Source organism: Hordeum vulgare, chromosome 3H, assembly GCF_904849725.1.
Source record: "Hordeum vulgare subsp. vulgare chromosome 3H, MorexV3_pseudomolecules_assembly, whole genome shotgun sequence".
Lineage (NCBI taxonomy): Eukaryota > Viridiplantae > Streptophyta > Magnoliopsida > Poales > Poaceae > Hordeum > Hordeum vulgare.
In genome coordinates, this window is record NC_058520.1 from 309555992 (window position 1) to 309580801 (window position 24810).

A 24810-nucleotide genomic window follows, 5' to 3' on the forward strand; every position below is an offset into this window, starting at 1 on the left:
ACCATATTCATCTTGCTTGTTGTGATAGATCCACCCTGTGCCGAGGATATTATGCTTGCGTGGATCGGGACGTTTGACTAGATCTCATATGTTGTTGAGCTTGAATTGATGAAGCTACTCTCCTATGGCTTTAATCCATTCCGATTCCATGAAGGCTTCATCTACTTGGGTGGGATCTGAGATAAACACAAAAGTTAGCCAATTGGTTAGATCTTGAGTGAGTGAGAGGACTTGGTGCATTGATGTTGTCGAGCATCTTCTCGATTTGAACTGCATTTGCAACCGAGGATGAGCATGTCAAAGAATTTGGTCCTGCTGCTCAACATTATCTTTGTCAGTAGCATTATCTTCAGGAGCATCATTGTCTTCACGATGTGTAGGTGGAGGAATGATGACTTCCTCAACTTATGGTTGCTGAGGTATGATCTCACCATTGCCCATCGGCCTAATAGCTTCATCAGATGGAAGTTCATCTAGCACAGGTGGTATCTTCTCTCTTTGTGAGCCATTAATTTCATCGAATCGCACATCCACAGTCTCAACAATTTTATTGTGAAAAATGTTGAAGACTTTGTAGGTGTGTGAATCCTTTCCATAACCAAGCATGAAACCCTCATGTGCTTTCAGTGCAAATTTAGACGTGTGGTGTGGATCCCTAATCCAACATCGTGCATCGAAGACTTTGAAATAACTTACATTGGGTTTCTTACCAGCGAGTAGCTCATATGAGGTTTTCTTGAGTAACTTGTGAAGATATACACTTTTAACGATATGGCATGCAGTGCCAATGGCTTCACGCCAGTACTTTCATGGAGTCGTGTACTCATGAAGCATAGTGCAATCCATCTCTATGAGCGTCATGTTATTACGCTGCACAACGCCATTATGTTGTGGTGTGTACGGAGTAGATAAATCATGAGTGACACCAAGGGATTCAAGATAGGTATCCAGACCCGTGTTCTTGAACTCTATGCCATTGTCACTCCTGATATGCTTGATCTTGACACTGTAATTGGTCATGCACGTGTTTGCAAAGCGCGTGAAGACATCCTGCACTTCAGTCTTATAAAGTAATATGTGTGCACGGGTATATCTAGAGTAATCATCAACAATTACGAAGCCATATAGATTTGTAGTTGTTGAGAAAGTGGAATAGTGAGTAGGGGCGAATAAGTCCATGTGGAGTAGCTCAAAGGGACCAGAAGTCGTCATGATAGTCTTTGAGGGGTGTTTGGCCCTAGTCATCTTCCCGGCTTCACAGGCACCACGCATATGATCCTTCTTGAACTTGACATCCTCGACGCCAATGATGTGATTCTTCTTGGCGAGTGTATGCAAGTTTCTCATACCAGCATGTCCTAGCCATCAATGCCATAGCGTGCATTCTGAAGCTTTTGCTAGAAGACATGTGGCGACATGTGGTCATACAGAGAAGTCTACCATGTATAAATCACCTATTCAAAAACCTTCAAAGACTTTGGTTTTGTTAGAGGACATTAGTACAAGGCATTGGAATTTTCCAAAAATGACAAGCATGTCAAGATCACAAAGCATTGAGACAAACACTAAGTTGTAACCAAGGGATTCGACAAGCATCACATTTTCCATGTGGATATCCCTTGTGATAGAAACTCTACCTAGTCCTAGTACTTTGTTGCTACTTTTGTTGGCAAATACGATGTGATCTTTGGTTGGAGGCCAAAGAGTTGACACCATCAATAGGCTTTGATCACCAGTCTTGTGACTAGTGCATTCACTATCCATGATCCATTCGGTTGGACTCGATTTGTCTTCCTACATTGAGAATTTGTCTTGTTCACCAAGGCATGCAATAACATCATGCATTGATCAAGATATTGAAGTGTAAGTAACAGTAACACTGGACGATATAAATGGTAACACCATTTTCATTAGTTTTCTTGCCTCCAGACAAGACAATTTTTGGGTCTCTAGGGATAGCATTCAAGTTAGGCTTCATCCTCTCTAGAGGCCCGATACTGCATGAAGATATTAGTTCTTCTTAACCACCCACATCCTGAGAGATGTCTTCAAAGCAATAATATATAAAGCAGCATCAGAGAATTTAAGCAATGTTGCCCTAATAGCACATTTCACAGGGGGGTTGGAATACTCAAATGAATATGCAGAAAAATTCTTAGATGGGTGAACATAACAATTCATGTCGTAGTGCTCATATTCATGAGTCATTTGAGTCCTCCCCTGTGAAACATAGTTGTTAGTGCGATCATATGAAGACCTTTGTCTTCTCAAAGACATTGATATGAAGAATGGCTTCTTCATGAGAGATGTCATCGTGACATTCACAGGAACCTTCTCAAGAAGACATTTAGGAACCCAAATCTTCTTCATGGGTGAGACATTCGTGCAGTTAGTGTTGATGAACCTAGAAAATACTTCACCATTCTGACATTTGAACGATTTATAGTTGGAATCGAAGGATTCATCAACGATGGTAGGATTAGACAGTTAAAGACAAACAATGTGGATGGATCAACTGAGGGGCCCTTTGCAGCAACCCATGTGGTTTTGGGGTACTGCTCAGACTTCTAGTAAGACCCATCAGCATTGATGTTTCTTTCAAAACCAACACCCTCTTTCCTAGGGTTTTTGTTCTAGATTGTCATCTTGAGGACAGCACAGAAGATATGATGTCCCTTTAGACGTTTGCACATGCCTGTCTCAAGCAATGTCTTCAACCTGTCATTGTCACTAGTGATAGTAGTGGTTTCCTCAGGTGAGAGATTAGATACCACACATATAGTTGAAGATAATTCATTTTCAGAAGCATTTAAACATTCAACATTGGAATCATTAGCTTCACGAGAAGGCATCTTAAGCATGGAGCATCAAATTCATCCTGAGGGGTACTGATCTATTCAACAAGGAGTGAGTCGTTTTCCTTTCGAAGATCCTCTTGAGCCTATTTGAAAATTTCAAGATCAAGCTTTCTTTGAAGGTATTCAAGAGAAAGCTTCTCATGATCAATTGAGAGAGAATCATGATGATTTTGGAGATCCGCAAACCTTAAACGAACATCACGCATATCTTCTACCATAGCTTCGTTCAGACTCATCTCGCTGTGCAACAGGTCGCCGCTTTTCTCTAGAGTTTGTTGCATTTTTTCAATAGCATTATGTTGCTTAGTAGCAATTTTGACAAGTTTAGAATAACTAGGTTTCAAGTCATCATCATATTCAACCTCACTATCAGAGTCATAGTGTGAAGATTTTGAGGATACCTTGGAGCCTTTTGCCATGAAGCAGTAGGCTGGAGCATTGTCGTCGTCATTGGCTTCAGTGTTGATGAGGTGACCATTATCTTCAGGGTCGAAGACAGATGAGGCAACGAATGCAGAGGCCATATCCAAACCAGCAACTTTAGAACCAGACTCCTCCTCACGTCCCTCTTCAGCTTCAGACTCAGATTTAGCGTCAGAACCCATCTCCTTGCCAATGAAAGCATGTGCCTTGGAGCTCTTCTTATGCGATGTAGACTTGTATGAAGACTTGTGATGATTTTTCTTCTTCTTGCTAATGGAATCATAGTTATTACTCTTCTTCTTTGATTCCTTCTCCCACATATGATGTTCTTGGCGATGCAGTCTAATTGAGCAAATATCTTCACATCCGCAGCAGTGACACCTTCGACAATCTTGGGAACACCAGCCAGGACGACATACCATAGGTCGTTGTCAATGGCTTCGATATGCATGCACATCTTGTTCTTCCAGTATGGGTAATAAGTGCCATCAAATATAGGCATGCAACAGAGACCTTAATTATCCCTGCAGTCGACATAGCTAAAACTTCAGGTGGTTAAAACGAAACACAGAACAAGGGAATACCTTGCTCTCATACCAATTGAAATTGCTAGTTATCGACTAGACGGGGGTGAATAGGCAATTTTTATGAAAAGTTTTGGAACAGTAAATGTATTCAAAGTTGAGAGGAAGCGATACAGGATCAAGCAGGGATAGCAATCAAGGATCTAGGCATAGCATGCAATACTACAAAGACATTCACACATATATAGCATAACCATCATGCACACTAAGATGTATCAAAGATAAACTTAGGTAGTGTGAAGATAAATGACAGTTAGGAATGTCTTCAATGAATATCTTCAAGTTGAGATGATCAAGCAATGGCCTCACAGTACATTACAGTAAGTAAGAGAGTGAAAGATAGAACTAGTAGCTTGATGAAGACACGGGATTTGTTGGACCAGTTCCAGTTGATGTGAAAACTATATGTCTCGTTGGGGAGGCTTAGACCTCATCATCACCTTGATCCCCTTGAGTCGACGTCTCTCAGACCACACCCAATCACTCAGGTAAGTCTTCATGGGACACTTCCGAAACCCGCACAAATTTGGTCACCCGGAAATCCACAATGACTCTTGGGTTGATCTAGATCATGGTCACCCAGCAATCCATAATGACTCTTGGATGCACTAGACCACGACGCCTAACCGTTTGGAAGATCACAGTTTTCAAGTGTAACAAGTCTTCAGTTCTCTCAAAACAAAATGACTTCAGTAATGCTCAAGCACTAGCTCTACATTTTTGGGTTTATCCTCACACAATAGTTCTCTCTCTCAATGTCTTCGAGGTTGGTTACTCTGAAACGATAACAACGTATCTAAGTGTGAGCAGCCACCAACTTATGGTGGAGGGGTGGGCTATTTATAGGCAGCACGCAACCCTACATGTTATGACCAAAATGAACCTCGGTCAATGGCCAACCGACACGTGTTCAAACAGTCGGATTTCAAAGACACGCGCCGCAACATTACTTGGGCTACAATTAATGCTAAATCAACCAACTCTCGAAGAGATTTCCTCTCATTGTCTTTGCTCAAAGACATATGTAATTGTGGGTTGAGCATTAGGTCAGCGCCTGACTTCGATCACATCGACCCCACTTAACAGTACAGTGGTTCCTATGACTCGAGAAAGACGAAACAAAACAAACAAAAGACTTTGTCTTAGCGTTTAATTATCTTCAAGAGATTATCTTCGCGTACCACCAATGGCTTCGGCCATAACAATGTCTTCAAACATTTTTGGTGGTCATCTTCGACGGGTAAACTGAATCTCTAGGGACTTATATCTGTGTTAACCTGTGAACTCTCGCATACACATTAGTCCCTCAACCATGTTTGTCTTCAATACTCCAAAGCTAACAAGGGGTGGTACTAGATGCACTTACAAAGTGATATTTTTAGGACTTCGAAGCCGTTGTGATGACATGTGAGGAACATAAACGGAATATACAAGATGACACTTCATATATTTTTGTCCATAGTCATCTACACGTGTTGCAACATCTCAGTTTTGGCCCCCAAAAAAATTAGACCACCTTTTTATAAGGAGACCGACTTAAGGTTGGATTTGACGCCCCCACCCCCACTGGTCTGGACGAACCCCCCCCCCCCCCATACACACACACCTCCTTGTATCTCCTTAAAGGCCCCTTATGCATAATTTTAGGTTTTAGATTTTAGTTTTTGTTTGATTGAGTTTTAATGCTTGCTACTCTTTGTCATAGAAATGAGAGTCATCGAGACCTCTTGTACTATGCGAAATCGGAACCCAACCGTGTTAACCAAGTACTTCAAAATATACCTGCAATTCACATTGCAAATCTTAAATTCTTGCTACATATGGACATTGATCTTCATGATCAGTTTTACTGCGTTTCCAACACCGTTAATAAGTATACCGAAGTTAGTTTAGCGATTTGCTAAGGCGCAATGTCGACCATCACGCATGTACATCATCGATCACCATCATCCATCAATTTATGATCACGTCGTAGATGATCTTTTGTGGTGTGGATAGTACTTCTTTGACTCGGTAAGATCTCACTGATGTAGTAGATGGGTTGATGTACCTTCTATACACAACATTCTTTTTCGCATTCCGAAGCCAAGACAACCTCGAGCACTCGATTGATGAGTCATATGTAGAGCAACATGGGCTCCCCTTCTTTTGGTGTGACTAGGGCATATGTTGTAGATATAAGGGACTTAAGGTCATCGAAGGCCTCCTGGGCTTCATCGGTCCACCCAAAAGAGTTGGACTTACTGAGGACTCGGTAAACATGTAGAGCCTTCTCACCAAATTTGGGGACAAACCGAGTAAGTGCACCCATGCAACCAGTAAATCACTAGGCATCCTTTAGATTATTGGGTTTGTCCATCTTTAATATGGTGTTGATCTTGCCTAGGTTTTCCTTGACTCCCTGTTTGGAAATGATCAAGCCAAATAACTTTTCCAATGGGACCCCGAGCACAAACTTCTCTGGGGTGAGCTTCATGTTGACCCACTAGTGAATATCCCTATAAAGTCGGTGAGGAGATCCCTCCTTTTCTTTATGGGGCCTGCTACGCATCCACCGGTGGATGTTTACTAAACATCCACCACTTGGAGGGCCGTCCGATCTACGCGTAGCTGTCCGATCTGCTCCGGCCAGGCACCCCATAATTCATGAAATGATGGCTAAGTTGCAGAAACTTTCGCTTTGTTGCAAGAAATAAACTTTGGACCTGTTAATTTTTGAAACAACGGTCGAGTTTCAGAAACAATTTGCTTGTTGCAGGATTTTTTTTGTTCGTCTTTCTACAACATAGGTACTTTTGCGGGAATTTTTTTGCAACAAAGGTCATGTTTCAGGAATTTTTGCAACAAAGGTAAAGTTGCGAAAAAAATTGCAATGTTCATGGGCGGCATGTGGCGTCGCGGCCGAGCGGCCACGCCCCCTCTCCACATGCTCCCCTCCAGAACCCCACTCCTTCACGCCGCCACCTTCCTCCCTGCAAGCACCTCCCTCTCCACAGCCACCTTCCTCCCTGCGAGCACCTCCCTCTCCTTCACCGCGCCCGTGCCCCGCAACTGGCGCATCTTCGCCGCCGCCGAGGAGGCGCCCACTCCGGTGGAAGCCGAGGTGGAGGAGGTGATAGAGGATGACGTGGTTCCGGAGCTGCGAGGAACGCCTGACACATGCCCACGTGTCGATCGAAGGAGGTGACGGATGTCCTCTGCTCGATCTGCCAGTTAAGGGATAGATTTTTCCTTTCTTTATCCTATTATGAATAATGAGTGGGTTTATGAACCAATTTGGGTGAAGAACTTCTTTGGTGAATCTGGCTTTGAGGGGCCATGCAATCTCATCTCTGACGGTCTTGGGCCTATCTTCAGCGAAGATACGAAGAGTCTTCTTGACCGACTCCGCATCTTTGATGGCATTGAGGGAGTACTCGATAAAATCCATTGGAACACCTATCATGTTAGATGGCTTGCATGCGAAGATATCTCAATTCTCACACAGAAAATCAACAAATGCACTTTTTGTTGGGCCTCAAGTTAGGTCCCTATCTGGGCCATCTTGGATGGGCCCTTAGGGTTGACATGGACCTTCTTGGTGTCCTTGGCCGACCGAAAAAAGACTCGGTAACTACCATGTTGCTCGACGGAGGCTGCTTATTGTCAACCGACTTCTGGATGGTGACTAGCTCCTTAGGTATGACAAGTGACACTGCAATATTCATATTGATAACATTGTACTGATTGGAGCGCTCAAAATCACCTAAGATGGTGATGACCCCATTGGACCTCACATCTTAAACTTGACGTAGACATAGCATGACCTAGCCATTAACTTGGCATAGGTAGGGCGGTGTCACATCCCAAATTTTATAATTTGGATATGAACACATCATTCATGTGCATATCATATTTTGATTGCATTTTGTGTTTTTATAAACCCTAATTCATTTTAGGGATTTATCAAATAGTCCATATTAAATCCATTTGTAAACAAATTAATTTTCAAACCTGCATTGGGCCTAGACTTTTTTCCCGGTGATCTATAATAGCCCTAGTATTTTTATACAAGTTTCTGAACTTTTAGAATTTTAATTGAAAATATTTAAATTCAATTCAAATCAATAGTCTAAATGTGCAAAAGAAACTAGAAAAGGGCTACTGTTCTTTGGGCCTCAACACTTTAGGACCACGACATAGATGCTTAGCTAAACTGGTGCGTGTGGTTGTGTTTAGTCACAACCATTCAATCCTATGAAGATCCAACGACTAATGGCGCACCTCAACCTCCAGCTAAGAACATCAGGTACACTCGCGAGCATGGCTCAGTGCACATTGAGGAATCGACCCACCGCCGTAGCCACTGCCACCACTATAAGCAAGTGATTTTGACGAGAACAAGTAGCTCTCAAGCCTGCCCTTTCACCTACTTGCGCTACGTGCTCTACCACACCTTTCTGACATGTCGCGCATGCCCGAATCATACTAGGAGGTGAGTCCAGGACCACTCCATTCCCATGAGGTAAGGACGAATCTGAGCCCGTGACCTTGTCCATTATTGTCACCCCCAGGATCGTCGGTTCATCGACACCGTCCAACTCCCAAAGCCCGCAATCGCTTTTACAACTTTGACAAAAAAATCCTAACCATTTTCGTCGAGTCCTGCCATTGACGTCGTCACCATTGTATTATAGTGTCGTCCCGCGCCGGCATGGATAACATATACAACTCATGGCCCTATGCATCTTCGGAGTCATGCACCGCCGCAGTCATTCTTATCTCGGTGATGAACTCTGATCTACTGAAACCCTAGAGTGATGTGGTCTCGCCACAGCCATCCATCGGCTCTGATATGACTTTCACGTTCTATCTAGAACGAACTGGTATGTTTCATTCCTCGTCTTCTATAGTCACTTGTTCCAATGGCCCATATTGATGGCATTATCTGAAATTAAATGTAATCAGTGTTAAATAGGTAGTTTTGTAGAAAGCCCTTGCACCTTAGAACCAACATAATAGGCCAAATGAGGTGATTCTTTTTTGCATATTGACCCTTATGGAATTCTCTAGCAAAAAATACAAATTATTTTCACTTCCACATGATTCAAATTTGATTTATTTAAACATTGAATATGAACCTTTGTAAGGGGCAAAAATCCAAACCATGACTTCAAATGGAGTTGATCTTTTTACAGATTGATCCTTAGTATGCAAGCTTTCAAATAAGATGATTAACACAATTAAATTCGAATTTAATTAAATATTAGTATCAATACTTGTAGCAACCATTTTATCTTAGTTTTCACTATTACGCACGCCAGTTTCAGAAGTGCCGCCATGCCAAAGCTTTTGAAATGTGAATTGAATTGATCATAACTTTTGATCTATGATCTGAATTCAGTAATTCTTTTTTCCTTGTGTTCCAAAAGTTTGCAAGTGATCGTTATAATCTTTTTACCAAGTTTGAACTTTTCCTTATTTTAATTTGAAATAAAACCATATTTAAACCTAGAATCCAAACCACAATTCCAAATCAAATGAAGCTTTTTATAAATTGATTCAAATGATGATCACAACCTAATTGAATCACTTTGGATTGAAACCCAACCTACCAAGTTTGAATTATTTCAAATTTATGACTTCCAAACCCTTTTGAATTCAAACATAAATATTCTTTTACATTGATCCAAATGTTGCACTCAAACAAGCCAAACATTCAAAGTCAAATAAGGGCATTCTCATTTACAAAGAGTTGGACTCGATAACTGTTCACAAGTATGAAAAACAAAGAGTTGATGAAGGAGACAAGGAAAGAGATGAGTGTGAGAAAATCAGTTTGAAAAACAAACTAATAGTCATTCCCCACAACCGTGAAATCCTGAGTTTCTAAGTTTTTTTAGGGCAACGGTAGCCGCCGGCGCGCCGGCCTAACAGTTAGGCCGGTCGAGCCCCAACCCTCCGATGCAGCAATTTTTGTCCGTTGGATCTATCCCTCCGCTTCGTCCTCCTTGTGAGTTGTCTTCCCCAGAAAAAATTACAACGACCTGAATGCCGAGGACACCCTGTCATACCCCCGCAAGAAAACGATCGAGCTTGAAGCACCACCCTGACGTCCTCGTCGCCGGTCGGCGCCATGGCCGGCCGTCCTCGTCGCTAGTTGTCGCCCTGGTCCCCGACAACGCCCATGCCACAGTTGCACCCTCTGATTGCAGCTCCACGTGGCGACGGGCTGTAGCTCGATGGTGATGCAGGACTGCCATGTGGTCGGCCCGTAGCTCCCCGGTCTCACTGCTCGCAACATCGTCAGCATGTCGTATCCCTTGAAGCTTTTTATCATGTGCTTGAAGCTTTTTTCACGATGGTTAAAACTATTTTCACGGATCAAAGCTTTTTTCCATCGCAATTGAAGCTTGTTTTCCCGCAAAAAAAAATTGAAGCTTTTTTCATGATTGAAGCTTTTCACACACCGGTTGAAGCTTTTTATCTATGATTTTGTTGCAACGAGCATCGAGTAAAGCTACAACCAGTGGCCATTTTTGCTACAACCAGGGAGATGACAAAGTATGGCCGGCAACAACTGGTTACGAATTTGTTGCAACCGGCAATGAAAAAAGCTACAACCAGCGACTGAATTTGCGGCGTGCGACCAGGGTGACCACGACGACTAGAATTTTCTACAACTAATGCGCTTTTTGCTACCACTGTGGTGACCCCGTGCTACGAGCGGTACGGTGACGGAGAGCTACGACCTGGATAACAGACATTTTGGAACCTAGTGGCCGGAGACTTGTGTGCTGGTGGTGTGGCCGAGGTCTGATGCCTAGTGGTGCAGGTGCCCTTGGCGTCCATTTCGTGAGGAAGAAGCAAGGAGAAAACAATTGGAAGCAAAGTGGTCCCATCGCCTAGTTTATATCCCTGAGGGGTGCTTCCGTCCCTGGGTACTCGCACGATCGAACGCCCCACGATCGAACGCCCTGCCCCTGGGTACTCGCACGATCGAACGCCCCGCATCTGACCCAAAGTTCGGCTGATGCATCGGGTGTACAACCTTTTTTTATATACACGGGTTGGCCAGAGCAAAATTTTACTCCCCTGTCCCAACATAACAACTTTATACTAACTTCAATACAAAATTATACTAGTAAAGCTAAGACACAATTTTATACTAACTTCAATACAAAATTATACTAAAATTAAGACATTTATTTTTGGACAGGAGGAGTATTTGATTAGATTGTTTACTAATTTGTACAGATTGCATTTTGTATATGGTAAATCCAGAAGGTTAGATTAGTAAGTGTAAACAACAAATGACAAGACAAACACCTTGCAAAGATTCGACAATAACATCTCAGTATTATATGGTAAATCTTTTCAGGACCCGACAGTCATTTGCTATGCAAAGTTTACGACTTTGCTATTCATAGACACATAAACTCAGCTTGTATATATGGAACCTAATTAGGGGTGCGGTACAGCTTGCCGAAAACATGGAGCACAGCAACAACCGCAATAAACCCTATGCTCATGATCAGAACAGCATTTGGGGACATCTTGCGCCCAGCAGCCTCATCGGTGTAGAACTGAAGCATTGTACTGGCACCGGCACCACCTCCAGCAGCAGCAGCACCACTGGTGGTTCTACGCCTGCGCAAGCTTGCAGCTGCAGCTGCACTCCCTCTTGCAGGGGCGTCACCATTAGCCACCATCTTGTTTTATCTATCTGCATGAAAGTACAAGTCTTGATCAGAAGGCATGTAGCACTAGTATCATAACAGACAAAAATATACATGGTGTTCCAACTGATCAAATGGCAGGCATAATCAGCATGTTTGTAGGAGAAGTACTCCCTCCGTTCCTAAATATAAGTATTTTAAGAAATTTCACTAATGGTCTACGTACGGAGCAAAATGAATGAATCTAGAGTCTAAAATATGTCTATATACATCCGTATGTAGTTCACTAACGAAACCTCTAGAAAGACTTATATTTAGGAACGAAGGGAGTAGTATATAGAAAATGAGCAAGCATTGTCATATGGCATGAAATGGTGTCCGCTATACACCTTTTGCTCACTAAGAGAAGGGTAAATACAGTGTGGCATACTGAGCATGTTTTGCAGAACACGTAAAAATACAGATGAATCCTTGCAGTTGTAGGTATGCTGAAGCTGAGTAGAGAGTGCTTTAATTAATTTCAGTCGTGTGGACCATGCCTTAAATATAATGTTAAAACATCTGTCTAAGGCCCTGTTTGGAACCATCCAGATTATATAATCCAGTTTTTATAATCTATTATGTCTCCAAACAGGACAGCTTATGGTGTAGATTATAAAAACTAGATGACTAGATTATTAAAAACTCATAATCTACTCTATACCAGCTAAAATCAGATTATGGATTGCTGATGACCCATTACCCTTATAAAGTTGGAGATAATTACATTCCTACCACCGCCACCCTTCTCTTTTTTCAAAAAAAACAAACAAAGGATAGACAAGTCATTATGCAATGTAAAACCTGGATTACAGTTTATATAATCTGGCCTCCAAACATGTCCACCTAGATTATTTTTATAAACCAGATTATATAATCTATCTTCATAATCCAGATTATCATAATCTATTATGGTTCCAAACATGGCCTAAGATGCATAGCTAAACTGCTACATCAATTTGTTGGAGGCTACAAACTTACTATTGGAAAGTAACTTGATTGAAAACCTATGGAAATGAAAATAATATACCATGGTTAGTTCCAGGTATAACATGAGCTGTGATGAAGTTAAGCTACCTTCACAGAATCCTATGATTTAGTCAGAATAAAAGACTGAATTTTGTCAACAAACTGTGTTCATGTGTTGTCAGACAAAAAACTGAATTTCTTCAACAGTTAGCTGACACTTATTCAGTGTGGGGTGACACGAAAACAAAATTATAAATCATCAAGACACCAGGAGAATTATTTTACATTATCTATACGCAATTTTTAGTGAAAATTAGAGTCTTGCCAGTAAAGGGAAGAATAAATTTGATAAATACTACTCAACCATAATTTTCTAAATCCTCAGATTGATCCATTTTAAACTTCAGTGTCTTAAGAAGGTGTATATCTGATCAGAGTACTGTACTCTTTTTCAATCTAAGTAGGCTGTACGGATCAATTACAAAAATAGCATTGCCCTTTAAATATGATTATACACTGGTTTATTTAGCGAAACATTATGCTGCTATCGCGTGCCTAATTTTTTCACTGATCTGGATGCCAGCACCTTAGAACCACATGTCAGGTAAAGTAATAACACAAACAGTGAAATTTGGATGTTAGCATGGATCGAATTGGGAATTCAAATATATAGGGCGAAAATTATCCAACCACATATAAACGGGTCGCACTGATCATACGGAACATAATAAATCTCCTACGCCCAACCTGAATCTACGAAACCACAAATCTACGGATGAAAACGCGATCGAACAAGAATCAGAGAAACACGGGCGGATCGGCACACATATTCCGACTCCCAACCATGCATCCATCAAACGGATCAAAGGAACCGAAATCTCATCAAGATCTCACCAAATCTGAACTCCCTATGTATAGGACGCAAGCCGAGGCGATCTAAACCACAAAGAGACAGCAAGGTAACGTATCTTGTCCGGACACACGACGCGCAGGCGGGGGATCAATCAATCGAGCATGGTGACGATGAGACGGGAGGATTACGCGCGCGTACCTGACGAACTCGCTGATCCTGCTCTTGTCCGTCTGGCTTCCAAACCTGGTGCGTGAAATTCGAGCGCGGAATACTCTCCGTGCTGTGCGTGTCCCTTATATCTACGCACAGCCTAGCCGCATTCCGGGTCGGGTCGAGCCCAAAGTCCGCTCGCGCTGCGTGACGTGGCCCGCGCGATCTGATTGGACGATGCGCTTCCCCATTCGTCGATCAAGGCCGTTCGCCTGGCTACCGGGTCTCAAGTCGCCCGCCAGCAAAGTTGACCGTAATTATCTCGTCCAAAGGTCTGCCTCGCGTACCTTTTTTTCTTAAAGTTGACCGTAATTAACGCCCACACGTATGTGCGTTAAGGAGTGTTGCCTCTACATTTCGTATAATGTGTAAGGAAAACAGCACATACGTCTCTCGGTGAGCAAAACAGCTAACGTCAACACGTCCGGTCTCCTACCTGACGACCCGTACATCCGGCCTGCCACCTCGCGGTTACGCATGCCCCCGCGTGACAGTTTCACTCAGTTGTCATGTAACATTTAGAAGACATGGCAACTGACAGGCAAGCGAACGTGGTCAGTTTCACTCACTTGCCATGTAACACTCGTAAGACATGGCAACTCACACGCATGTGGTCACGGCCAGTTCCACTCATTTGACATGGAGAAGACATGACAACTGACAGGCATGCGGGCATGGCAGTTCCACTCAGTTGTCACGAGGAAGACATGTCAACTCGCACGCATTCGGGCACGACAGTTTCACTAAGTTGTCATGTAACACTTGGAAGACATGGCAACTCACACGCATGCACACACGACTGTTTCACTCAGTTGCCATATAACACTAGGAAGACATGGCACTAAAGTTTGGGCCTTTAGCACCCCTTACTTGTGCACGGGCAGTTGTAGCCACACCCGCGGCAAAGCCTGTCGGAGGACAGCTAAAGGCAAGTACGAAGATATCAAGAAGACGTTCAAGCCAACGACTAGAAGACTAAAGACCAGAGGCAGGGATCCCGACAAGATCCTTGTCGGGGAAGCTAGCGGAGCCCCAACAAGACGTGCACCCGGCAAGATCCCACCAACCTGCCACTGCTCCAGCGCAGCGGCCAGGTGTCGTTCCTCCTGGGTACGTGTCGAGCGACATCTGGGGGTTGAGCAGTGCCAATGGGACGCGTCCCTGTCCCGTGTCACACAAGGTCACGGATGCGTGACAGAGCGTTTAATGCGTCTGTCTTAAACCGTCAGTAAACACTATAATAGTTGTACACCCCGTGCGTGCACAGTTAACTGTGCACCTCGTGGGTGTCCTGTTACGCCATTGTTGGTGACCCCTTTGACATATAAAAGGAGGCCCAAGGCATAGCTTAGGGGGGGGGTCTGATCGAGTCTCACACATATAGTCTCGGACAGATACTCTCGCATCTACTCTCAGTCTATGGTTTAGACTCTTTGCGTAGCTGTTGTGTAACACATAGCGCTCTTGTAGCCAAAACCATGAACACATACAATACACCTAAGCCAGGAGTAGAGTTTTACGCTTCTCAGCGGCCCGAACGTCGGTAAAAACTCCCCTTGCGCTGATCGTTGGTTCTGCTCATGGTGCGATCCTCTCTCCCCGCCGAACCATAAAGGGATCCACGCGATCCCATAGGTGTCGTTTGTTTCCCCGACATCTTTGGCACGCCAGGTAGGGGGGAAGAGGTTGCGCTAACGTGACCTAGCAATCGGCGCGTTAGTTTCTTCATCACCTTCGTCGCCATGGCCCCCAAGAAGAGGGGTGCAACGGCGGCTGATCCACCTGCATCCAGTATGCTTGTGACTCCACGGACGGGCGATGGTATGGGCGCGGGCGGAGGAGGCGAAGGTCTTGAGCCTCCGCTACATTCTGGTGATCCAAGCCACGCGAGCGGCGTCGTTCCTAGCCACAACAACAACCCGCACGCCGATGGGTGTAAGGATGGAGCTGCGCGGCCTACGGGCGGCGTGGCGAACTCCAAGGACGGAGGGGCGCCTCTAAGGCACCCACGTCGGCACATACACTGCGGCCTTCCCAAGCCGCATGCGACGAGCGACACCGCAACGCTGGCGGTTCCAAGCATCCCTGAGGGAAGACTCTTGAGCATCACTCTCGTGATGCGGAGGGCCAACATGCACGTCAGGAAGCTGGTGGAAGCGGCATGCGGTCACAGGACCGTGATGGTGCTCCTTCTAACACGGTTAGGAGTAAGAGCACCTCACGTTCCTCGCACCTCACGACGACGCCTACAACAACGGAAGCGTTGGCACGAGCCCAGATGCTCCTAGACTTTCCTCTTGTGGCGGAGAAGCTCAAAGAATGGAGAGCTACCATTCAGAGCCTCATCGGCCTCGCTAATGGCGATGGGCTGCCGTAAGCGGGGCCTTCGAAACATCAGTCCAGCAAGCAAGTGCACGATAATGGCGAGAAGGCTAGAGGCGCCACGACCATGGTGCACTCTCCTCCACGGTGGCAGAAGCGATCGCTGCCTCGACGGATCAACGTCTCTCACGATTCAACGATGTCATCTGATCCATGGACCCTCCGCGTTCAGCGTCAAGTTCTTAAAGAGCGACGCAAAGAAGACGCCCGGACCACCATTGAATGACGACAGGAAGCACGCCATCAATATGATAAGCGCATAGGGCCCACTGTCGACGAGCCCGTGGCAGGGTATCCTCGCGACCTGCCTTACGAGGTGGGTTGTCCAACATTTACTCGTGAGCTGCGGCGAGCCCAGTGGCCCAGTTCCCGCACGTTCAAACCGGAGATCCCGGAGAAATACGACGGCAAGACCCACCCATCGGAGTTCCTGAGCATCTACACCATTGCGGTGCAGGCTGCCGGGGCTCGCGACGACAAGATACTCGCCAACTACTTCCCGTTGGTGCTTAAGCCCAACGTCAAGTCGTGGTTGATGGGTCTGTTGAAGAACTTCATTTCTTCTTGGGCACACCTATGCCACGATTTTGTTGGCGCCTTTACCAGTGGCCACTGAGCTCCTCGCCAGGTACATCTCATCCCCCAGAAAAGAGGGTGAGACCTTGCGCAATTACATACAGAGGTTCAACCGCATACAACACAACATCGCAGATTTTCATCCTGCCATTGTTATCAGCGTGTTCCATCAGAACGTGCATAACCGCAAGATGCGCGAAGAGCTGGTGATGAACAAAGTCAGGGATGTCGCCGAGCTCTATCATCTGGCTGATAAATGTGCTCGGGCTGAAGAAGGGCGAAGGCTTCCCGACAAAGATGCCAGCAAAGAAACCAATTCTGACGACGAACACGCCGACGCCCCAACAAAGAAAGGTTGACGGCGTAACAAGAAGCGCAAGGGCAAGGCCGTGTTTGCTGTCGAGGGATCCGACAACGTTGACACCATCAAGAAGGCCAAGGCTAATGCCCCCAGCAAGGACGTTGCCGGGTGCGCCCCCTAACAGGCCTTGGCGGCTGCCGACAAGCCAGAGGGCTCCGACAAACAGTACCACAAGATCCATTGCACCAAGGGCCACGATCTCCAAAACTGTCGACAAATTGAGCAGCTTGCCAAGAAGCAGAAAGTTGAATATGAGAGGCGAGATAAGGAGAAGGCCAGTACGGTGCTGAGGGATCCAGCAAGAAACGTGGTGATCGCCACGACAAGGCCAAGCAAAAGAAGGAGAGGCCCGCCCGAGGCCGCGACAAGGAAGAAGGGGATGAGGATGATTGTAGCCAGGAGGACGACGAGTTCAGTGACCACGAGTTCCAGAAGGCTACATACATGATGTGCATTGAGTGGGGCGCCTCGTTGCATTCTTCCAACCGCCAGCTTAAACAGTGGGCGTGTGAAGTGAATGCAACAGAGCCATCTATCAATGCCCGCAAACCATTGAAATGGTCACACACGCCTATCATTTTTGACGCTAAGGATCACCCTGACCGCACAACTGCGATCGAGTGTCTGCCATTGTTGGTTTCACCAATGATCCGCAACCTCAAAGTGACAAAAATGTTAGTTGATGGTGGGGCCCGTATGAACTTGATCTCGCCCGACGTGATCAAAAGGCTGCAAATTCTTGATGAGGATCTCGAAGAAACGGGCACATTTCACGGGATTGGTCCTGGGAAGATCCAGCCGAAGGGAAAGGTTACGCTACCAGTAACATTTGGTAGTTACTTGAACTACAGGACGGAGAAGGTTGTCTTCGACGTCGCCAAGATTCCATTGCGATATAATGGGATCCTTGGTCGTCCAGCGCTGGCCAAGTTCATGGCGGCATCGCATTATGTGTATAATACGTTGAAGATGCCTGGGTTGATGAGCGTCATCACCATCAACTCTGACAAGAAGGATGCGCTCATCTGCACCAACGAGCTTTAGCGGGAGGCTGTTGCAACGCTTGCCGCCAAGGCACTCGCTACTGCCGCTGAAGCTCCCGGGAGGAAGAAGACCGGCAAGACTTCTTGCACACTCTCCGGCAAATGCACCTCCTCGGAGTGTTGCATAGCTGTTGACGATGTGCGTGAGAGCTCCAATGCCAGGAGCAAGAAATCCAAGGCAGCTCCACTAGAGACCAAGAAGGTGCCCCAAGGAGGATGGTGATACGTCCATTTTGCATCATGCTTTTATGTTGATATTTATCGCTTTACGGGCTGTTATTACACTTTACAGTACAATACTTATGCCTTTTCTCTCTTATTTTATAAGGTTTATGTGAAGAGGGAGAATGCCGGCAGCTGGAATTCTGGTCTGAAAAAGGAGCAAGTTTGAGATACCTATTCTGCGCCACTCCAAAAGCCGTGAAAATCAACGAGGAATTATTTTGGATTTTATAAAAAATATTGGGCGGAAGAAGTACCGGAGGGGAGCCACCAGGAGGCCACATGCCTGCGAGGCGCGGCCTACCCCCCTGGTCGCGCCTGGGTGGCTTGTGGGCCCCCCGTTGCCCCTCTGGCTCCCATCTTCTGCTATAAGGAGGGTTTCATCCCAGAAAAAATCAGGAGGAGGCTTTCGGAAGGAGACGCCGCCGCCGCGAGGCGGAACTTGAGCAGAACCAATCTAGAGCTCTGGCAGGGCCGTCCTGCCGGGGAAACTTCCCTCCCGGAGGGGAAAATCGTCGCCATCGTCATCACCAACACTCCTCTCATCGGAGGGGACTCATCTCCATCAACATCTTCATCAGCACCATCTCATCTCCAAAGCCTAGTTCATCTGTTGTGACCAATCTCCATCTCGCGACTCCGATTGGTACTTGTAAGGTTGCTAGTAGTGTTAATTACTCTTTGTAGTTGATGCTAGTTGGATTACTCGGTGGAAGATCATATGTTCAGATCCTTAATGCTATTCAATACCTCTTTGGTCATGAACATAATTATGCTTTGTGAGTAGTCACTTTTGTTCCTGAGGACATGGGATAAGTCTTGCTATAAGTAGTCATGTGAATTTGGTATTCGTTCGATATTTTGATGTGTTGTATGTTGTCGTTCCTCTAGTGGTGTTATGTGAACGCTGACTACATAACAATTCACCATTATTTGGGCCTAGAGGAAGGAATTGGGAAGTAATAAGTAGATGATGGGTTGCTAGAGTGACAGAAGCTTAAACCCTAGTTTATGTGTTGCTTCGTAAGGGGCTGATTTGGATCCATTAGTTTAATGCTATGGTTAGACTTAGTCTTAATTCTTCTTTCGTAGTTGCGGATACTTGCGAGAGGGGTTAATCATAAGTGGGATGTTTTTCCAAGTAAGGGCAGCACCAAACCACCGGTCCACCCACATATCAAACTATCAAAGTAGCGAACACGAATCATATGAACATGATGAAAACTAGCTTGACAGAAATTCCCATGTGTCCTCGGGAGCACTTCACCTCATATAAGAGTTTGTTCACGCTTGTCCCTTGCTATAAAAGGGATTGGGCCATCTTGCTGCACCTTTCTTACTATTGTTACTTGCTACTCGCTACGAATTATCTTATCACACAACTATCTGTTACCGATAATTTCAGTGCTTGCACAGAATACCTTGCTGAAAACCACATGTCAGTTCCTTCTGCTCATCATTGGGTTCGACACTCTTACTTATCGAAAGGACAACGATAGATCCCCTACACTTGTGGGTCATCAGATGGGACGGGAGGAACTTTCACCATAAGTTCCACCCTCGATGACAAATAGGAAAGCGCGCTCATTGCCTTCATGCGGGCGAATGTCGATGTGTTTGCATGGGAACCATCTGACATCCTCGGTGTTTCGAGGAAGGTGATTGAGCACCACCTTGTTGTCTGCCCTCATGCGCGACCCGTCAAGCAGAAGGTCTGGAAGCAAGCCTTGGAGCGGCAAGAATTTATTGCCGAGGAAATCAAGAAGTTTGAGGCGGCGGGTTTGGCTAGATGAGTGATCCATCCAACATGGTTGGCTAATCCAGTTGTAATGCGCAAGGCGAATGGAAAATGGAGGCTGTGTATCGACTTTACAAATGTCAATAAAGACTGTCCAAAAGATCCTTTTCCCTTGCCACGCATCGACCAGATTGTGGACTCCACTGCCGGCTCTGATCTGTTGTCATTCCTTGATGCCTATTCAGGGTATCATCAGATCTTCATGGACAAGGAATACGAAGAGAAGACCACATTTATCACCCCTTGTGGCACGTACTGCTTCGTACGTATGCCTTTAGGGTTAAAAAATACCCACTCAACGCTTGCCAGAGCAATCCAGATTGGTTTTGAGCCACAGCTACATAGAAATATAGAAGCTTATATGGATGACATAGTGGTCAAAACCAAGGACAACGCAACGCTCATACAAGATCTAGAAGAGATGTTTGTGTAAGTGCATCTAGTGCCCTTAGTGATTTTGGTGGTTTGAAGACTTATAGGTTAAAAGACTAATGTATTTGTAAGTGTACACATGCTCTATAAGTAGCTAAGGAGTTTGAGTTATACGATGAATATCGACCCCTAAAAATGTATGTCTTCGGCTTTAGACTTTGGTCTTACCTTGAAGAATTTGATCGCGAAGAAATTGCGATGAAATTGATATTCCTCATGAGGATATTGAAGATGAGGAATTCGGTGGTTCCTGAAGAAAAATTGTCTAAAGACTTTGAAGCGTGATGTTTTACTCTTTCTTATTCATTTTCTTTACTCTTGAGTCATAGGAACACCGTACTGTTAAAGGGGGTCAAAGTAATACTACAGAATGAATTTCCTCATGATGCTCAACCCAATACTAAACCTACCAAAGCCTCAATGTGAGGAATATGAGAAACATGAGGACTTTCAGAGTTGAAAGTTCCGACCGTTGCCGCGACACGCGCCACCTCATTGATCTTATCCACCCAACGATCACATTATTTAAGGCCATTTATGTCAAATCATGTCGGGATGTTCCAGGCTATAAATAGCCACCCCCACAACCACTTGATGGTTGGCTGCTCCAAGAGAAACTCAGACTCGTCATTTAGAGCAACCCAAATTCCTTGGAGTCTTTGAGAGAAAATCATCAAGTGAGGAAATACCCCAAACACCAAACCCCAAACCAAAATCCAAGTGATTGAGCATCACTGAAGAATTTGTTCCTATGTGGAACTGAATCCTTTTTTCTTTGAGGACTATGTATCCTCCAAACGGTTAGGCGTCACGGTCTAGAGCAACCAGCAGTCAATTGTGGATCGCCGGGTGACTGAGTTTGTGAGGGTTTGGAAGTCTGCACTGAAGACTTACCACGAGTGTTGGGCGAGGACTGCGTGTCCTTAGCTCAAGGAGAATACGGTAGGGATTGTGTGTCCTTTAGTTTCAATACCAAGCCGCTCCAAACCAGACGTACAATTGTCACAACAGTTGGAACTGGGTCATCAACAACTGTCTTCATCGTGATACGGGTTATATTTCTTTAACTCTTGCATTTCCTCAAAATTGTGTGTTGAAGACTTTCATCTGTGTTGTTTGAAGAATTTGTCTGAAGACTTTCTCTGAATCTCCTCAACCTCAAATTCCTCATTCGAGTTAATCTTCACCCGCGTTCTTTATACCTGCTCACTTTGCAAACCGATTCTCATAATCTCCACTAAGCAATCTGTTGTAGTAGTCTTTGCACATCTGACCCTGCTCTATTTTCGCTGCACTTAATTCATCATTGAGGAATTTCCTCACAAGGAATTTCCTCAGTGATGAAATTCTAAAAATAGCCTATTCACCCCCCCTCTAGTCGATATAACACACTTTCAATTGGTATCAAAGCAAGGTACTCCCATGTTCTGTGTGATTTTGGTTTAACCACCTGGAGTTTTAGTTATGTCGACTGCAGGTATGATCAAGGTTACTGCAGGATGTCCTACCTTAGGAGGAAAGGACTTTCCCTACTGGAAGACCAAGATGCAGATGCATCTTCAGGCTATTGACAATGATCTCTGGTACATCGTGGAACATGGTATTCCCTCCATCACTGCTACTATCTCTACCGCTGATGTGAAGAAATTCAAGCAACTTGATGCTCAAGCGAAGAATAACATATGTGGCCATCTAAGCAAAGGTCAGTATGGGAGAGTGAGTGCTTTGGGCACAACTAAACTTATATGGGATAGGCTATCCAAAGTCAATGGAGGAATTTCAACTCAGTGTGACTCTCGTGTTGATGTTCCTCGCAATCTCTTCAATCGCTTCAAGAGGCTTGACAATGAAAGATGCCAAGATACCTTTGATCGGCTCACTGACATATCAAATGAACTGCAAGCACTGGGAGCTCGAGACATCACTGACCATGAAGTTGTGAAGAAACTGCTAAGATATCTTGATCCATCATTTGATACACCGGTTCTGATGATTCAAGAAAGACAAGACTATAAGATGCTTGATCCTACCGATATACTTGAAAGACTCAATACTCATGAATTCCAAGAGGAGGAAAAAAGAGATCTGTATGGACCAAGCTACTCAAGACCTCGTGCGCTGAAGGCTAAAGCAATTTCCTCATCTGAAAAAGAAGAAGACTCAGATTGCAGCATTGGTGATCCTGAAGAACTTGGACACGAGCTTGCAATGCTAGTGAGGAAATTCCCGAAATTTACAAGGCGTGGAAAGTTTGGTAAATCTTCAAGAAGAGATATGAGGAAATCAGAATCTTCATCTAAGGACTACAAGAAAAGAACATGTCACAAATGTAAGAAATCTGGTCATTACATAGCTCACTGTCCTCGCTGGGTGAAAGAATCAAAGAAGAAGAAATACAAGGATGAAAGTTCTGATGACTCGAAGGAAAAGAAGAAATCTTCAAAATCCTCATCTCAAAGTCCTCATCGCACAAGAAGACTAGTTTCAGAAAGGCACGTGCACTCATTGGCAAGGAAATGGATTCCGAGGAAGAATCTGAGGAATGTGATGAAGAGGAAGGATCTGAAGAAGACTCGGAGTCTCGTGTGGCAAGTCTCGCATTAGCTACCACATTCGTCAACAAGTCAATCTTCAACCTTGAAGAAGATGACAACGCTATCTACACTGATGACTATGCTGATGACTTCGCTCCAACCTATTGCTTCATGGCAAAAGGTTCAAAGGTACAGAATGGCACTTCCTCCTCCGACTCAAGTGACTGTGAACCTGATGATTATAAAAAACCGAGTTACAGTAAACTTGCCAACATTGCAACTAAACAACAAAGTGCCATTGAAAAGCTTCAAAAACTGCTAGAGAGAAGCGATGATCTGTTGAATGATGAAATGAATCACACTCAAGTCCTCTCTGAAGATGTGAAAAGTCTTCAGTCTAGATTTGATAGTCTTCAAGATCGTTATGGCACACTCTTGGCTGATCATAAGAAAATTTCCTATGAATTTCTTCAAATCAAACTTGATGTTGAGAAGTTGAAGATGTCTCATCATGATCTTCAAATGGAAAACAATTCATTACTTGCTCAACAGATCAGTGCCGCTCAGGTTGAATTTACTCCACCATGTCTCAAATGCATTGAACGTGAAACTGCTAATTCTTCACCAGAATCATCAAATGCTTCTATCGCTACAAATTCTTCAAATGCTCCCGTGGTATCAAATCCTTCACTTGAGGAAACCACAAATGCTACTGACGAAAATGCAGGGCTGAAGGAATTGTATGTGACAAGCATCCCTTTGCGATGTGCTCAAAAAGCAGATCCTGAACACGAACCCGAGGAAAGAAGGAATTGCCTTTGAGAGGAAATTGAATGCTGATGGATCATACTGGAAACCTGAGTAGTATCCCAAAACCACATGAGTTGCTGCTAAAGGTCCTCCCGTCGATCCATCCTCTCTAACAAGCTTCGCACGTGAATATCCTATTCCTCAAATGAGTCATTTGACTTCAACTATAAACTGTTCAAAAATCAATCTGGTGAAGTATTTGCTCAATATGTTGGAACTAACTGCAGGAATGGACCACCCCTGAGGAAAATCTGGGTCCCCAAAAGTTGCTTGGAAAATCTTTAGGTGAATGCCCTCATAACACCACCAGTGAAGAACCTGAACTCCAGATCAAATTCCTCAGGTGGACGAAAGTCTTCAAGAGGATCAAAATCCTCAAATGGTCAATACTATACTTGTACTCGTGCTAATGCTTCTGATATGCATGGAAATTACAAGGGGTATGAATATGAGCATTATTCCTCAAATCATTATGTTCATAAATCCTCAAAAAACTTCTATGCCTATTCATTTGAGTACTCTAACCCCCTACTGTGAAATGAAGTGCATTAGCTTCAATGCCCCCTTTCTCATACGGTGCTCGCAGGATGATGAACTCTGTGCCACCCCTTCAGATGTGGGTGGCGAAGAAATTGAACTAATCACTTCTGCAGGTCTGATGACGAGTTGATGGATATGATTATAGCCCCTCGTTGGTTACCCCAAGTGGAAAGTGGAGATGTAGTCACCAGCAAATTTCCCTTACACGGAGATTGTAAGGTTTATCGAACCAGGATGACTCCTAGGCTCAACAAGTAGGTGTCTTCCACCCTGGCGCTAGCAGAAGACGTGGACCTGCACACACAACAAATAACTTTGCTCCCAACGAGTATAGAGAGGTTGTCAATCTCTCTGGCCTTGTAGTTTGCAAAGTATCAAAACACAAGCGGGGAGGTAATAGTGATTGCAACGGAAAAGTAAATGGAAGTGGTAAATGATGGAGGTGTAAACAATGATGGTGACATGGACCGGAGTCACATGATGTTCACTAGTGATGTCTCTCTCCCAAAAGAAGATAA

General features: G+C 44.6%; 1 protein-coding gene and 1 pseudogene across 1 annotated transcript; one reads left to right on the plus strand and one right to left on the minus strand.

Moving 5' to 3' along the window:
* Positions 1 to 11183: 11183 nt before the first annotated feature.
* Positions 11184 to 13687, minus strand: LOC123443711 (protein transport protein Sec61 subunit beta-like). The gene is made up of 2 exons (XM_045120210.1): positions 13583 to 13687; positions 11184 to 11570 (listed from the first exon to the last, which is right to left on the minus strand). Exon 2 carries the CDS (start codon positions 11554 to 11556, stop codon positions 11305 to 11307), a length of 252 nt encoding a protein of 83 aa, XP_044976145.1. The 5' UTR covers positions 11557 to 11570; positions 13583 to 13687; the 3' UTR covers positions 11184 to 11304.
* Positions 13688 to 22397: 8710 nt separating this feature from the next.
* LOC123443676 lies at positions 22398 to 23221 on the plus strand (annotated as a pseudogene).
* Positions 23222 to 24810: the final 1589 nt, after the last annotated feature.